The 17,075-nt window shown below is 35.5% G+C and overlaps 1 protein-coding gene across 1 annotated transcript in view; it reads right to left on the bottom strand.

The window, feature by feature from the left end:
• Positions 1–204: 204 nt before the first annotated feature.
• Positions 205–17,075, bottom strand: part of DKK2 (dickkopf WNT signaling pathway inhibitor 2) — a 102,541-nt gene continuing 85,670 nt past the window's right edge. Inside the window, exons 2-4 of the mRNA XM_012436616.2 lie at positions 4,228–4,378; positions 2,926–3,081; positions 205–2,592 (exon numbers count right to left, since the gene is read on the bottom strand). Coding sequence (XP_012292039.1) covers positions 2,342–2,592; positions 2,926–3,081; positions 4,228–4,378 — 558 coding nt within the window. The 3' untranslated portion in view covers positions 205–2,341. The remainder of the gene's footprint in view (positions 2,593–2,925; positions 3,082–4,227; positions 4,379–17,075) is intronic.

Below are 17,075 nucleotides of genomic sequence, written 5' to 3'. Positions count from 1 at the left end.
AAAAACAAACTTTCTAACAATTACAGCTAAACTGCCATGAAATAAAGTACCTTTTGTAATAGTAAACTGCTTTAAGTTATCTCACGGTGATGTTCTCCAAATGATTCACACCCAGTCCTCAAAATCATAACAAGTCCAGTTGAACTCACAGAACGTATGATTCTACGAAATTCTTCCCATAGGAAAAACACAGGGAACTTCGAATTCAGTTTTCAGAGGAAAAAAATTTAATATATTTTATCTTATTATACATTTTTTTCTAAATTACAAAGTCAATAGCTGCAAATATATTCTGCTACAAAGCTTTCTGTAAGAAATATCTCTATAAGAAAATACATCTCATTAACATTTCCTGTAAATAAATTACTTCAAATAATAATTTTTGAAAGGGTGAACATAAGAAAAATAATGCAGATACCAAATTGTAAATATAATAATTGTTATATAGGAAATGTTTGAAATGTTCCATTTTCATTTCACCAAGCTTATAGCAACCTGTTTACACAAATTTTGGTTCTTGGATAAACTAGTTTATAATTTTTGTTTTTGCAGACCTGTGCAGAAAACGTAAATCTGAATCATCTTACTAAATATTTGTGGGAAGCTGAAATTTTTAATAGATATACAGGATCAAATTCAATTTCTACTGGGAGAACTTAACTTTGAGACTGCAGATGGAAATTAAGTAAAAGAAAACTAAAAAGTGCATTGTGGTCTACAAAAGTTTAAAGTCACAGCTATAAGATAATCTTTTATTCTTTTGTGTTCTAGACAAAATATTTAGAACTGGGTTACGTAAAAAGAAAAGTAGTAAAGTGGTTTCAAAGAATTTAGAAACTGTGGTGTCTACAGATTAGCGATATGTAGATTTTAGGAGTTATCCTACTTACATTTTTTAACCACAATGGCTGCAGAAAACAGAAACTATACCTTTGGCAATAAAGCAGATGCTGCAGAGAGAGGTTTGGGAAGAAAATCAGATGATGCCATTGGCCAGTCAGAAGCTTATAGAGGGCAATGGACCCTCGCTACACTATCTACTTCGGGAGTTCATTTTGTGAAACCTCCTGAAATTGAGATTATTTGAGCACTATAAAATAAATAATTTGAGAATAGCAAAGACAAACAAATGACGTCACACTAAATTCATTTGTGTAGTAAATATTATGATAGCAAATCCCATGCAGATCTTGATTTAGACTGTGCAACCCCTAGTTTCAAAGATGAACAGTCAGCTTGTGCTTCAGACATACAATCTATGAGTTGGCAAAACCTGAACAAATGTAAAGTTTTCCCAATTTTCTTGATTACGCCAGTGCAGTACAGATCCAACTCAAGTCTCTATTACCACAGAGTATGTAAGAATAAATTTACCAATCTAATTGTATCAAAACATAGGTTATGGCAAACCTTCAAGAAATAATAATCTCTCTGTCAGTTTGTTTCCCACATATATTGGACATCTTTAAATTTTTTTTGCAATCTGCCAAAATTATGCTCTGTGCAAGTATTTTACTAGTCACAGTTGATGGATATAGTTTGGAAAATAAAATGCATTCAGAGTAGGAATTACATAGGATAAAGAGATATACACTGTCATCCCATAGAATCTGAAGGAACTGTTTTTGTCTTATATCAGTTCTTATTAATTTCAGGTGAAACTAAAATTTTCAAAAAATGTTTTTGTTGCTGTTTGTTTTTTTATTTGTCTTCCTAAAGGCCTTCATAAACAACTGGTCATTATTTTGCAATTACTTGGAAATACTGACTTATTTTTTTCTAGTCTACCAAGGCCCTTGATGGAGCAACAGAAGTACTTACAAATTAAAAGGGAATTTTCTGTTGAAAATTAACTATACTCCATGTTTTCATTTCTTGTTTAGCAATTTTATTTTTAGAACCTATTGTATAACAAGGTATTCTAGGAGTATTTTGTTAAACTCTAGCTTTGAGTAGAAATCTGGCATGTAGGTTATTTGTATAAGCACTTAGTAATCTGAAGGAAACCTCTCCTCCAACACAACCTAAACTCTTGGAAAGTCACAGGGTACTTGCCAGTAATTTCCACCATGTGCTTTTTCTTTTAATAATAGCATTTTCACAAATGTGTACATTATTTACATAGACAAGTTGCATAATGGAAACAGTGGCTGCACTGTGTTTGTCACCCATTCTAATCTATTCAGTTCACGTTTTCTTTCTCTTTTTTTGTGATGTATATTCTTATCAGGTTTCTTATTTTAGCCATTCTTCTGCATTTCAAACCTTATTTTCCACCATGCTATAATGCATTAAATACACAAATTCACAGTCTGCAATTGATGATGTTCCTCAATGGTGATCAAATTTTCTGACACACATGGAGTCTGGCTTTAGAAGAGTAGGTGGCATCTTTCCATACTTTGCAAGACAGGCCCTTCGCACAGTCACACCGCTGGAAAATTTCCAGCCCATGAGAGCCCTTCTTGCGCTGTTTGGTACAGACTTCCCCCTGATGGAGTACTGGTTTGCAGATTTTGGTCCAGAAGTGACGAGCACAGCAAAACCCTTCAGTGCAGTCTGATGATCGTAGGCAGGGGTCTCCTTCATGTCCTGCAGAGATGATAACCAATAGATATTATCCTGAAACTTCAGAAAAAAATTCTATTTTGCAATCAGAAGCACATAAAATACTTTTACTTATACTATAGTCCATGATGATGTTACCATTTATAATGAAAAGTCTTGGTAGATACCTATTGGCTCTGCCTCTAATCACATGATCCATTATTGTCTGTTTCCATTATTTGCCACCTGAATAACAAGTTTAATAACTAGATAGAATTAAAGAACCTTCCTTGTAATTTTTTCTAAAATCAATGGAATTAATTATCTATATTTTTCCTCTACTTAAAAAACAACAACAACAACTATAGATATCCTTACCTTTTATATGTGACATCTTAGTGTGTGGTCTTCCTAGATTCTGCCATCCCAAGTCATGGTTTGAGTAATGACCATGGTTTCGATCTCTGTGCCGAGTGCCATCCAGAGCCGGGATGTGAGGGGTTAAGATGCTTTCAGTAACCGGGATACAGATTCCTGGAGACGATCATATAAGCATTTAGATTAATTCAATTCTATGAAATGTGATACTTATCCACATACTCTCTTGATGTGAAGTATGAAGCCATTTATCTATCTATCTGTCTTTCTGTATGTCTATCCATTCATCCATCCATTCATCCATCTGTTCATTTACTTATTTATTGAGACTGAGCATATTTTAGGGCCAAAGTATGCTCAGTCTCAATAAATAAGTAAATGAACAGATGGATGTACTTCTCTGATATGAATTTTGTCTCTCTCAAGACCCAGCGACCTTGGACCAAACTAGTATTAAAAGCATAATTAATTTCACAAAGTTAATGTGAATATATGTGAAGAATCAATGTTAGCTATTAGTATTTTAAAATAATCTGATCAGACATACATCCTCTGGATCCAGATTCCTTTATTAATTAACAACATAATCCTAGTTTACACTGTAAACTTCCCCAATGGTGTGAGGTCGTCTTCCCTTCATTTCCTGTGCAAGCAGTAGGTCTACACCCAGAGGTCAGGAATAGGCATGGGAATATGAGCCTGATTAGGTTGTTGCTTTGTATGATTAAGTATATATTTCTAATTACCTCTGCAATTATTTAATGTTTTTGCCACATCTTGTCTGTGATCCATTTCATCATTATTGCTGAAGTGTCAGCCTATAAATTCATTGATGTTGGATAAAGCCAGTTTGGGGAATAGAATCTTTTGTCTCTTTGGAGGAATCAATCACTCCACTACCATAAGACAGAGCTGCAGAACATCTTGTCTAAACAAAGATTCAAAACTGGAATCGATATTTACAACTGCATTACTAAATCACATCAAGCTTCTTTCTTTGGTTCTTTTGCACGCATTCACTATGTGTTTACTGGAATAAATGTGTTACTATGTGCATATATATATATAATATTTCGACATGGCAATACCTTAGAGCAGTATAGGTCATGAGATAAAGAAGGTAGTCAGAGTCTAGGAAAACTAAGATTTGAGTAATCCAGGTAAACTTGCACTACCTAAACCAATTCTACCAGACTTCTTATATTTCAGGAGTCTGAGTGAGGAGAAGTCAGCCTGACTTGTGAGACAGTCTTGCTACAATGGAAAGGAAGAGGCCCATGAACACTTAGTGAGGTCTTTTACCGTTATTGCAGCGGGTACCGGGGCAGCACATGCCATCTCGGTGGCAGCGCTTCTTTTTTCTCCGACACACCATGCAGGCCGATGATCCTTGGTGGGGACTGTGGCAGTACCTCCCAACTTCACACTCCTTATCGCTGCTACAGGGGTAGGGCTGTCATCAAGTGGAACAACAACAAAAGCAAAGGATTAGATCCTGCTTCACTTATGAAACATGACTGCAGCAAATCATGATAGAAAACAAATCCCGTATGTCTCACCTGGAAGGAACTATATTAATGTTCTGAACATAGATTCTAAGTAGTGACACTTAATTGAGGACCTTATAAATATTGACTGTTGATGACAAAGATAAAGCTGACGCTATTCGTATATTTTCACTGACACAACTCAAGTTAGAATTTAGAGTTTTATTGATTTGTGAAAACCTTATGAGTGACTTTGGGTCTCAAGAGCAGTTGTAATTATTGCACTGATGCTACTGTAAGGTACAAATGAGACAGTCTTCTTAGCCACTCCATTTTTTCATCTCTTAAAGAACGATCAGAGAAGTGTTAACTAAAACAACAAAAGGCTATGCTGGAAGCCAAAATGTATCTCCTGCCCAATTATGAAACAAGTATTTTAAAAGTGAATCTTTACACTTCCCGCCTATAAAAGCAAGGAGGGGAAACACTTCCAAAACAGTTTGAGATGGTGAAGTATTTGGGACAAAGATACTAAGGAGCAGGATCCTCATTCCAAACATAGCAATAAGCAGCAGTTGAGTTCCAGCAGCCAGAGTAGATGCTAAGCTCCAGTTATATCATTATGTTCCCAGAAAGCACAAAAGCAGGCTCCTTACAGACCTGAAATAGCCCCACAGGCTACTACACCTTCAATTGTAAAGAATCTCTGTTCATACATTTCTCTACCTAGTGGTATGTCCAGAAGGCTACTTCAGCAGTGCCATATGTTATCTTAAAAAATACATATAAAGTACAGAAGGTGGTCAGAGTCCAGGAAAATGAAGATTTCAGAGGATATATATACATATATTCCCATTTGTGTACTTCTTGTCTCTTGGAAGTATTTGGAACATTAAAAATGTCTCTGTGTTCAGAGACTGGGGGTTGAGAAACTAAAATGTCATAACCCACATCAAACTTACTCATATTTTGAGGCAGGGAAACTCATTTGTAAAGCTCTTTTTCTTTTTTGAAGTTTATTTTTTTTTCTCATTTTCAGAGTAATGGATGATTTTTTAAATTGAAAATACAAAATATAAAATAAGCTATGTATTTTATTAGTATTTGTATATGTATATAAAAACAAATATATGTATTTGTTTTTAAGGAAGCATAAATGATTTGAACATAAACTATGGGATAAAATGCTTATGGCTCTCAAATACTTAGTGTGATTTGAGTGCTTTACTTATGAACTAGGTTTGATGGCGTAGCTTGGCCTGCATTGCTCATTTCTTTTTCCCTTTTCTTTCTTTCACTCGTCCCTTTCTTCCAATGTCTTCTCTTCCTGCTCATCTCCTGCGTATATGTCTACACATTCAGCCCTCACATGTTTTCCATTTAGATTGGATCATCTAACGTTAGGAAAAAAAAGTGAAGTTTGTGTGTGAGTCTCTGACAGATAAAAATGTATTTTAGCATCATCACAACTTTTTGTTTACCCTTAAAAGAATTATATAGAAAAACCACCAACTTCAAATTGAAAGTGATTTTGAAGGACTGCATAGTGGCAATGTTTGATGCATACGTTATAATTGGAGCCACATAATGCTATAAAATAAATTTCCATTTTATTGTCCCACTCCGTAACTCCACCATTAGGCTTAGGAAAATCTTAATGAGATTAAATTCAGACTATTAAGCCATTTTTCAAGAATCCAAGACTGATGAAAACAAATGTCACTTCCCGCCTTACCACACTCTTCCCCCAAGCATTTTACCCCCTTCATATTTAAACCCATTAATTTTAATGAACTACAATTCACATGTTTCTGATTCATTTACATTTATTTCATCAAACTGTTTTGCAAGAAACATTTGATGTCTTACAAGTTGTTTTCCTTCCTCAAAAATAGGACATGCTCTTTCAATGGAAATAAACATGTGCCACAGAAAACATCACGTGCTGTTTACAACTCAAACAACAAATCCTCAAGCAATTCTGAGTATAGAATAATTCTGGATTCCGTCTCCCCAAAATAGTCCACATGATACACTATTTTATTTATTAGCTGTTATTTGATAGTTTTCTATTTTCTGGTTGTTTGGCAAAAGTAGCAGTTTATGCAAAAAATTGTGAATGGCATCACCATCTTTCCATTCTCAGTTGACAGGAACTGGAAGATATTAAAATGACAAATATTTAATGCAAATGATATTAGAAAAAGTGGGAGGTACAGTAGCCTTTTATTTGAATGGGATTACAATAAAATTACTGTAATTCAATATTTAAAGAGGGAACCTCACTTTGTCAAAAATAGAAAGTATATTACAGGATATAGAGTTTTATTATGCTCTAATATATATTTTAATTAACTTGAAGTAAAAATGACACAGGCAGAGAAACTATGCCAAAAATGCTTAACTATACAAGGTAATATATATTGGGAACTTGTACTTGGAATGGAATCTCAGAACATAAATACTAGGAGGCATTCTTTGGAAATTTTAAAAATAATTTTTTTAATAATTGAAAAGTAGTTATATTACACAGCTTCTACTATGCTTATGTAACTCCTGAATCCAATAAGCCATCTTTATATATGAATACAATAAGAAGGGATGAAATGAATTGGTTAAAGCAGGGTCTAGGGAAAGCAAGTGATATTTGGGGGCATGCCTTGCCTTCTGAAATCAATGTCCCTTAACCCAGATTTATTCAACCACAAAACTTCGCTTGTGATAACTTCTAGCAAGAAAACATAAAACATGAAAAAACATAGATCTAACCCATTAATAACAGTCCTCATGTTTTACTAAGCATAGTGCATTATATTTTAGTGGAGTTTTAAACAAGGCATTGTCTATTGAGGTATGAGTGTTCTGCAGTTGGCAGTTGCCATTGGTCTTTTTCCTACATTGGCCCTTCCAAAGCTTCTAGAAATGATATTGCTGGAGAGAGAGAGAGAGAGAGAGAGAGAGAGAGAGAGAGAGAGAGAGAGAGAGAGAAAACGGTAGTTATGGAGGACCCTGAAGAAGTGATGACTGTGGCAATGGAAGGACTGCTGGAGGGAATTATATACATTAATAAAAGTGCCATTCAGAAACTCACATGGATAATTTTTATTTTCCATTTACTTTGGCCTCCAAAGGCTGTTGCCTAGTCTCATTTGATGGTGGTTTCGTGACAAGCAGAAAAATTGGGTTTGAATATGTTAGTCTAAGTTTCCATTTAATGGAATCAATAATATGCTTACCTGGTACTTACTTTAAAGGTGAATTAACGGGCTTATTTTTATTTTACTTGCTATAGCAGTTGTTAATAGTGCATTCTTATGGCTCTTTATTTACTTGAACTTTAGGTAAACAAACTAGATAACTTTTCCTTTATGTCTGAGGAGCAATGATTGTGTGAAAGACTGGAAATCAAGTGAAAGAATTAGGGAATGACTCTGGTACACCTATTACATGCTAAAATGCCCCACAAATGAATCATAAATTCAGCTTTCGAGCATCCAGAAATACTGATGTTCATGCAGAATCATTCATTACTGCATCAGTTACAATTAGTAGATTAATTAATTCAAGACACCTAATAATAGCAGATGGTTGGTATAAATTCAGAATACATGGGAACTGTCAGTGATCAGGCCAAAAATCAAAGACATTTTCTGCAACCCCCCTTTGTAGGCTAAAAATAGAGTGGTTTCCACAAATAGCAGTGTTACTTATTATTATAACCATAACATGAACTAAAAGAAAAGTAAACACACTGGACATATTTTGAAAATAAAATTTATCAGAAATTGGTATTTCATTTTAGCATAAATTATTTATTATTATTATTTTGAGATGGAGTCTTACTCTGTCACCTAGGCTGGAGTGCAATGGCGCAATCTCAGCTCACTGCAACCTCTACCTCCCAGGTTCAAGTGATTCTCCAGCCTCAGTTTCCTGAGTAGCTGACATTACAGGCATGCACCACCATGCCTGGCTTATTTTTTATTTTAAGTAGAGACAGGGTTTCACCGTGTTGGCCAGGCTGGTCTCAAACTCCTGACCTCAGGTGATCCACCTACCTTGGTCTCCCAAAGTACTGGGATTACAGGCTTCAGCCACTGTGCTCAGCCAGCATAAAAGATTATTTAAAGTCTGTTTCCTTTATGCTAATTTGGAATCATTACCTAAAATTTTAGCAGTAAAGTGAAGAGAGTTTAAGTAACTGCTAGAAATAAGTAATGTGTGCTCAGTGGCAGAGAACTTAGGGATTTTGAGTTCTTCCCTGGCTTTCAGGCCCCTAGTATCATAACTAAGAGCAAGTAATAGTGAGAATTTAATGAACACATTGAAAAGATGATTGAGTAGAGACTTACATGCTGAAGTTAGAGATTAGAAAAATATACTCAGCCACATCTCTTTCTAGAAGCCTCCGAATACCAACAGCATGTTCTGCTGCAGCTGTTGGAAAACAGAATACTTGCAGAAGACTGACAAAGCTGTAAACAATATTTTCTCATTCTATTTCTTGGGCACAGTTTTATGTTCATTTAAACTCAATGTAAATCAGAGTTATGAGCAAAAGCCCTTCAGGAAAATAATGATAATTAAATAATATTCTAATGAACAAAAGTAAAATAAAATGTAGTCACTCAATCTATTTGAACTAATTGAGTCTGTCTTCCTCCAAAGTCTTCACAAAACTGCAGGAATAAAAGGCTCATTAACTCAAGACTTACATTTAAGGTTGAATTAATTTTCACTTGCCCATCCCTTTGAACATGCAACTACAACAATGAAGTAATCAGATCTCTAAGAACAGTGAAAGGAGAAAAAGTGTTACAGTTATCTCGGCAGCACCGATCATTGAATAAACCTTTGACTACAACTAAAACCTTAGTTTGACTCCTAAGTTTTCAACATAATAATATTGTCCTTATTCAATGATGAGGGGAAGAAAAGAAGAGAGCAACATCACAGTGTTCATGTGGGACGGCCACCCATCCGGATTCTTGCAAGACCGTCCTAGTTCTGTTGTTGTTTTAATCGGGACAATCCTTTGTCCCCACAAGCACTGTTTGTAACAATCTCGGAAGTTTCCTTGAGCCAGGAAAACATCATCAGCTAGGCAGGCAGAAGAAAGCCTGCAGGGGACGACCTAGCTGTGGGAATAAAAAACATTTGAGGCTAGTGGATAGATGGAGGTAGCAGCAGAGCTGGAGATGAGAATATATCCGAGGTCTCTGAGAGCACAGCAGAAGACTGGGAATTACATTTGGGAAACCTGATCAGACTGGCTTGCCCAAGTCCTTAGAGAAAAGATTAATTTTCCTCATCTTGATATTCTACATGATAGATCTATATTTCCACCAACAGGCAAGGTACACTACCCTTCATGTGGTCATTTCAAAATCAAACACTAAAATGCAACTGCAGGAGGTGCAGGGACTTATATGTCAATCTTGCTGTGTGCTGTAGTGTACTGTCTGCCAAAGGCTGTGCAATCTCATCTTTCCCTTTGTCTCCTGTTACCCCTAGGGGATAGGGGTGTACTAGATGCATCTTTAAGGATTCATGAACATCAGGTCAGGGGGATTGAGCTATATTAAATTTAAGGGGAAAAGTTCAAATATTACATGATGTCCTGCATGTGTAGTTAAAGGTTCATTAAGGCAGTTTCTTGTGTATTTATTCAGTATTCAATCAATATTTATTCAGCATTTATTTATTGAACATCAACTATGATCCAGAAACTACTAGTTCAATGAGGTGCAAATGTTTTGTGTTACTCCTAAAATAATTTTGAAAAAAAAAATATATTCTTCCATAAATTTAACACTTAAAAATTTTTGGCATATGTTTATTAATATGAAATACAATGTTAAACACTTTCTAAGATAAAACTTGGAGTAATTTGACATCATTTAATAAAATAACTTTTGACTATTCATCAGAGCATACTGATCCTGAAATTAATCACAACATATTTATTCATGGGCATTTTCTCTCGAAAAATTAGATAATCTGAAAAACCTTCAGTTAGATTGTAAAATATACAAGTCATCACAACTATTTTGAATGTTCTGCATACAGAATGTCCAACTGGGGCCAGGTTTCACTTCAAAAAAATTAGATATAAGACAAAGAAAGAAAGTACCTTTGTGAGTTTATGATGCCCTGATCAGTCATTAAACATAGTTTTGTTCCAATCAAAATTCCAAATTTTACTTGTCATCTAAAAAGGTTTTTGTACCTTTGGCTAATGCACTATATTGAGATTTGGAATGCATGAAGGTTTTGCCTTTTTTCCCCACATATAATGGCCAAAATATTAATGTAAACCCAGGTATATTCCTTGAGAATTTTAAGAAAAAATTTGGAAGTTGAGGATCTGGACGCTGATTTTATTAAAACAACTCATGCTCTGCACCCCATAAAAATATTTCAGTACCTTTTACACATACTCATTTTAAGACTAGGATAATGACAAAATTGGGTTTTGATATAAAAGTTCAGAGGTGAAAGACTATCTCCTAAAACTATCTGAATTATAAATTAGGAATGATGGATTTCTTCTAGTGGTCCATTAGCCTCTCCAATATATTCAGAAAGCATCATTTAAATCCAAAGAAACAGTAACTCTATGAAATAAAGGCCACGTCTTCTTTAACTTTGGTTGCTCCTCCCTGTTCTCTGTATGTCATTAAGCAGAAAGGAAATTCTAGGGAATGCTCAACTTTGAACATAGACCACATTCTCAACTGTAAAATGTACAATACTGTTATTGATCATGGGGTGAATGGAGTGAGCTAAACTTTTCCATATGGTCTTAGCACCTGGAGAAATCTAAACTGTGAGGTTTACCTGGCTCTTGATTGTTTTTGTTTTCGATCCATCCCCACTCACTTAAAATGTATGGGACAAAACACTTCTCCATGCTCAAAACACAGCATCTCAGATTTTACAGTAGTGGTTGGGAGTAATATATAATTATACGGTCCTCTATAATTTGTAATTGGGTAAGTATAATTGTCCTAACCAAAAGAGAGGAAGAAACTGCACAATCTTAAGGGCTCTTCCAAATCTGGGATTGATCATTTATAGTATAACATTTTCATTGTTGCCTTACAAGTTTGCCTGATCTCATGACCTAATTTTACTTCAGAAAAGTAATATGGTAGGGCAAATTTGGAGTTATACTGCAATTCAGTTTATGCTTCTTTAAATCAAACAAAATTGATTGGTTTTGTGACCGTTAGCTAAATTACCAAGCCTCAGTTTCTTTTGTGATAAAATGGATACAATTTCTGAATTCAGCAGTGTTTCCCTACTTACTTAATCATAAACATTCCATGGGGTTCTTTACGAGTTACTGCTTCACAGACTCTTCTACTAGAGTTTCTATTTCTGTAAGACAGGATGGGGTCCAGGAATCTGTACTTTTAACAAATACCGTCCTGGTGATTACACAGTAAGGTAAGATAGGGAAACACAGCTATATAGAACAGTTGCAAGATGAATGATGCCTCCTTCATGTGTATCATACAGACAATGCCTGGTCTATATAAAATACAACTCGATATTATCTCCAGACAGACATGGGTCTAAGTAAAGGTCTGGTTTCCTGGAAACAACGAGTCTAAATAAGCAGCTCACTGACAACAACAACAATTTGCAAGAAAGTTCATCTTCAGTCCTAGTGCTTAGCCACTGTGCTTAGGGGTGGGCTTGAGAATTTCTAAAACTGTATGAAAAAGTAGGATAATGCATAACAAACACACCAGGGCACTTTGGGAGGAATGCTGTGTGGACTCAGAGCTGTCAACACACCCATTATGGCTGGATTGTTTCATATCCTCATGTGGTGTACACCTGTGTCTTGTTGGCAATGCACAAACTCTGCATTCTCTTTGTATTTTGTATCCTGTAGGTCTTTACAAAACACTCCTTTCCTCATATCAAGCATGATAAATAGATGATGTGTGTTTTTATTATATGCTTTTTTTTTGTATAACATCACCTTTCTCTTTTCCAATGAAAATGACATCTAAAATTCAAAAGTTGACATTCAGGTATATATGAAAACATAGTTTCAAATTGCTGTTTAGAAAAGACTTTTTATGATTATAGAATAGGTTAAAATTGGTGAGTATTTCTTTAACCAAAATGTAAACACTTGTGAGTTTTAAATGTTATATAAGTTTAAGTAATTTTTAACTTATCATGGGTTTAGAAATGAGGACATAAGATTCCTATGAATAACTGTGTGTGTATACACAAATATATATACATTTGTATACACACAGATACACACCACACACACACACACACACATATGTATAAAGTTAGCTCAAGTTATCTCAGGAAATATACCCAGAAAGTGTGTAACAGGGTTTACCCATGGGAAGGTAGACAGGATTGAGAACAGAGAAAAGGAGAAAACTTAGTTTATATATAAACTCTTTTAAACACTTTGTAATCTGCACTAGATGAATATATTACCTATTAAAATTAATGCAATTCGAAAAAGAACTAATACTACAATATTAAAGTGAATTTTTTTACTTCTTGCTGATTTATGCTTTACGATTTCATACTAGGAGAGCTTGAAAAATTTTATTTTCCTAGAGGCAGGGCTTCTTGCAAGAGGGATCAAGCACCCAGACTGAACTTTATTAAAAATTGTCTGTTTCGTTTCAGAAATGTCACCTTAATAGCAGAATTAGACTACCAATGTAACATTCAAATACATACACAAACGCACACACACACACATATATATACATACACATACACAATGTATTGTTCTAACAATTCTTTAACTGAGCTAATGTTTATTGCCTTGGCCAATTTCACTTATTATAGAACTTTCCAACTGTAACACTTTTCAAATCTTGTTTAATTCTCTATCATTTCCTCTAGAAATTAGGCCAGACCAATAGTCAAATTCTACTCTGCTTTTGAAGAAACAGCTGAGGGAAGCAGATAAAATTTAAAACATTGTTCTTTTATGGTTAGGAAGATAGAAAAAAAGCACAGCAAAATATAATCCTCAATATTCATTCCACAGTGAAATGACTTCTAATTTCTGTTTAAAAAGAGATACCTTAACTGCCACATAAATTTTGCTTAAGAATTATAAAATGTTCCCGTTTGAATTTCGAACCTATAAACGAGAAGGCAGGGAGCACTTTAGCCCTCAGGTGTGCTGGCATAGAGAGGCACTGACTGGAGAAAAAGCTGGCCCCAAATGATTACCTAGAGAGTTGGAACAAGAGGTTTACTCAGTAGTGATCACAGAGTTTAAATAGACTGATCAACCTTTTGATTAAAAAAGCATGACAAGGAGGTGATTTACAGCTCCACAGAACTCTACCTAACTGATCTTTTTCTCTCTTTGCCATTTGAAGAAAACAAACAGTAAGTCTGTGAAGAGTTCTGAATTACGATCGTCATGTCTCCCTGAGATATAGATGCAAGTTATATTTGCACAAGATGAGGAACGTTAACTCCTGAGCTTTGAACAAGCCAGCTTGTCTGTTAGTAAGAGAAAGAAATGGAAGTTATCTTATATAATCAGTTCTTTACCATCAATATTCCTTCCCAGTTTCCAGCCTGATTCCTTATCTAGGTATCTCAGGCCTATACTCACATAGGTAAAGGTATCTAGTCCATGGCTGTGCCATGTTCTCATTTATTTGGAATGTTCAGTTGACAAGGCAGATCCCACATAGCAGTTTATGCAGCGAAGCACCTAAGTACACTATAGTGTCCATCTAATCATTACTGGGTTCCAAAACTCAGGACTAACTCTGTTTGAGAGAGTTTGGGCAGTGTCAGAGTTTCAGCATAATGATAGAGTTAAAACATCCTGCAAGAAGAGTTGCTTTTCTTCCTGACAGATAAAATTTTACAACGGCCAAAGCTACTCATTTATTTCAGACATTTTCCAGATGATTTAGTTAAAAAGTCCCAGCATGAAGGGAATTTTTATTTTAAATTTCTAAATAATAGCAATGATATGACCACATGTTATATGTTAAAATAAAATACTTTTCTAAAAAATAATCAATATACCAATACATACATGGACTTGCCTCTCCGCCGGCCTCCTACCATAAACTTATTTAAGTTTTTATTGTGTGGAAGAAGGAAAGGTCGGCTCACAAGGGCAAAGGAGATTTATGTCTAGTGAACAACATGGTATAGAGAAAGGCTCTACCAAAATATTATGTTTGAATGCTTTGCTAGAGGATTTGAAAGGGAGGAAATTATAAGCCAGATGATAGATGCTTTGGTTTGTGTGACCCTAGTGTTCAAATCTCAGCCTCAGAAATGTGGTACATCTTGTGATGACATATGCAATGTGTTAGTAATCCCCAAAAGAACATACTGAAGATGTTGGTCCCCCACACCACCCACATCCCAGTACATCTACTTTGGTGTGGTGACCAGTACGTTCTCAGTAGTGCAAGAGAGGGAAGATTTGTTACCAGATAAAAAAGTGAAATGCTGTTTCCAGGTTTAAGTCAGTTTCCCTCTCTCCCACTGGTTCTTCTAGTCTGTTTAAAGAGTATGCTCCTCTGTATTGCCGCTACTTCCTTTGTTAGCTCTTGTTTATCACCCAGGATCCCCAGATGTACTAGACTCTTTTTAATACCTCTATGTCTTGCCTCCCATTCCAGTAGCCTTTGCAGAAGATATGGGGCTTCAAAAAGTGAGCTGGGGGAGGGAGAGTGGAAAAGAAAGGAAAGCTCAGATAAGAAATTCCTCCCAGGTATTAAGATACATAACACACAATTTGAGTGCTGTTTTCGGTAATAAGAAGTCTAGAAAAACAAAACAAATAAAATTCATTAACCAACTGGCTAATAGAGATTTTATATAAGTTTGCTGGGGTTATTCTATAATCTTACTCTTGTTTAAAATTTTTTTCCTCACATTGAACAGTGAAGTGTATCTGGAACTACATTTAGTATGCTGTGTGAACTCTGACCTGGTGTTTGTTTGTTTTAACCAAAGAAGGAATCTACATTATAAATAAGATTACCCAGAAACATGTTTGTTCTAATATGCTGTAAAAAACCCGTATTCCCTGCCTCCCTCTCCAGCTCTTGTATTATACACTCCAGCTGTACGGGCTACTTGCACATCCCCTACTCAGCCACACTCCTTCAGGACTTACTGCATTTGCAAAGAGTTTCCCTCTGGCAAGAACACCCTTTCCATTCACTTCATCATGAGAATAACTCCAACTCATCACTTGGAGATTATATCAACTGACTTCACTTTTAAGCAAATTTCCAAGTTGGCTGACCTCCCCAGATGAGTTTGATATCCCATTTAACCTGCACCTTGCTGACATCACACGCTTATTTGCACCATGATGTAGATTATGCTCTGTTGAATTCTTCATCTGTCCTGTCTATACTCCTTGAGTAAGAAAATCATCTTTCATTTCTGTATTTTCAGTAGCCACATTTTACCTGGAATAATTTAGCATTCCACAATTTGTTCACTGATGAATTAATGCATGAAATGTGTTGCAACAGTGGTTGGAAGTTTGTACCATTAAATTGACAAAAATACTCACATAAGAAGAACCCATCAAGAAATGTCAAAAAGGAAAATCTTGAAAATTAAAGAGTTGACTTTGTGGATATTTTTAAATTGATTTTTAAAATTCAGCTAAATCCTACAAAAGCCATTTTTAAGAAGAAAGCACATTGGCTATTGAGTACTTTTGCAGTCAGCAACGTGGCTGCAAGTATTTTATATTGGGCCATTAGTCCAGATTTTCAAGTACTATCATCAGTTCTGCATTACCTTTCTACAGATGATCATATTTTTCATGTATAAGTTATATATAATGAAAAGTTGGCTCTTTCATTTCTAAGTGGCATACACGGTTTCTGCCACAGCAATAATGATTCCCCAATAGCCTTTCGGAGCAGGAACTATTTTACCCCTTTTCTAATCATCTGAAAATTCTTCCAGCCTATTGGCATGTGGTAGCTATGACAGTGGGTACTTCTGAGGATGAGATGGCCCTAGTGACACTTTCATCCTAAATAATTATTTCTAAGTAAGTTTTCTTTGCTCTTGTCCCTAAATATTCTTGTTGGTGGATCATACCTGATAGTATTCCTAGTTAAGCACCATCATTATGAGGTGTTATTGCAAAGGAGCAAGAAGATAATTCATGATAGCTTCCTTTAAACATCTTGGGGGTAGATAGACTTCAACATTTTGTTGGTACTAAGGAGATCAATTTCTTGATACACTTTAATCACAGCAATATAGCAACCAGTACATAACAAGTGAAGTATGTTTTCCAAATGCTTGCCTCAGAATGTCACCACCCAAACATTTATATGATGTCTAACTTGTTTATGATCTTAAACAAATTGAGTTAAACAGGGTTCCCACCAGTTATGTTAAATTAGTGAAACCTCATGGCATGTCAATTTTCATCAAAAATGTCGACAATGCTTCTAGGTATTGAACCAAATTCATTTCAAATAATGTCTGCGACCATCCTGGTCAACATGGTGAAACCCCGTCTCTACTGAAAATACAAAAAATTAGCTGGGCATGGTGGCGCGTGCCTGTAATCCCAGCTACTCAGGAGGCTGAGGCAGGAGAATTGCCTGAACCCAGGAGGCAGAGGTTGCGGTGAGCCGAGAT

The sequence above is a fragment of the Aotus nancymaae genome, unplaced genomic scaffold (genome assembly GCF_030222135.1).
Source record: "Aotus nancymaae isolate 86718 unplaced genomic scaffold, 86718_ANA_hifiasm-v0.15.2.pri h1tg000033l, whole genome shotgun sequence".
NCBI lineage: Eukaryota > Metazoa > Chordata > Mammalia > Primates > Aotidae > Aotus > Aotus nancymaae.
This window is presented reverse-complemented; position numbering and strand designations above follow the sequence as displayed.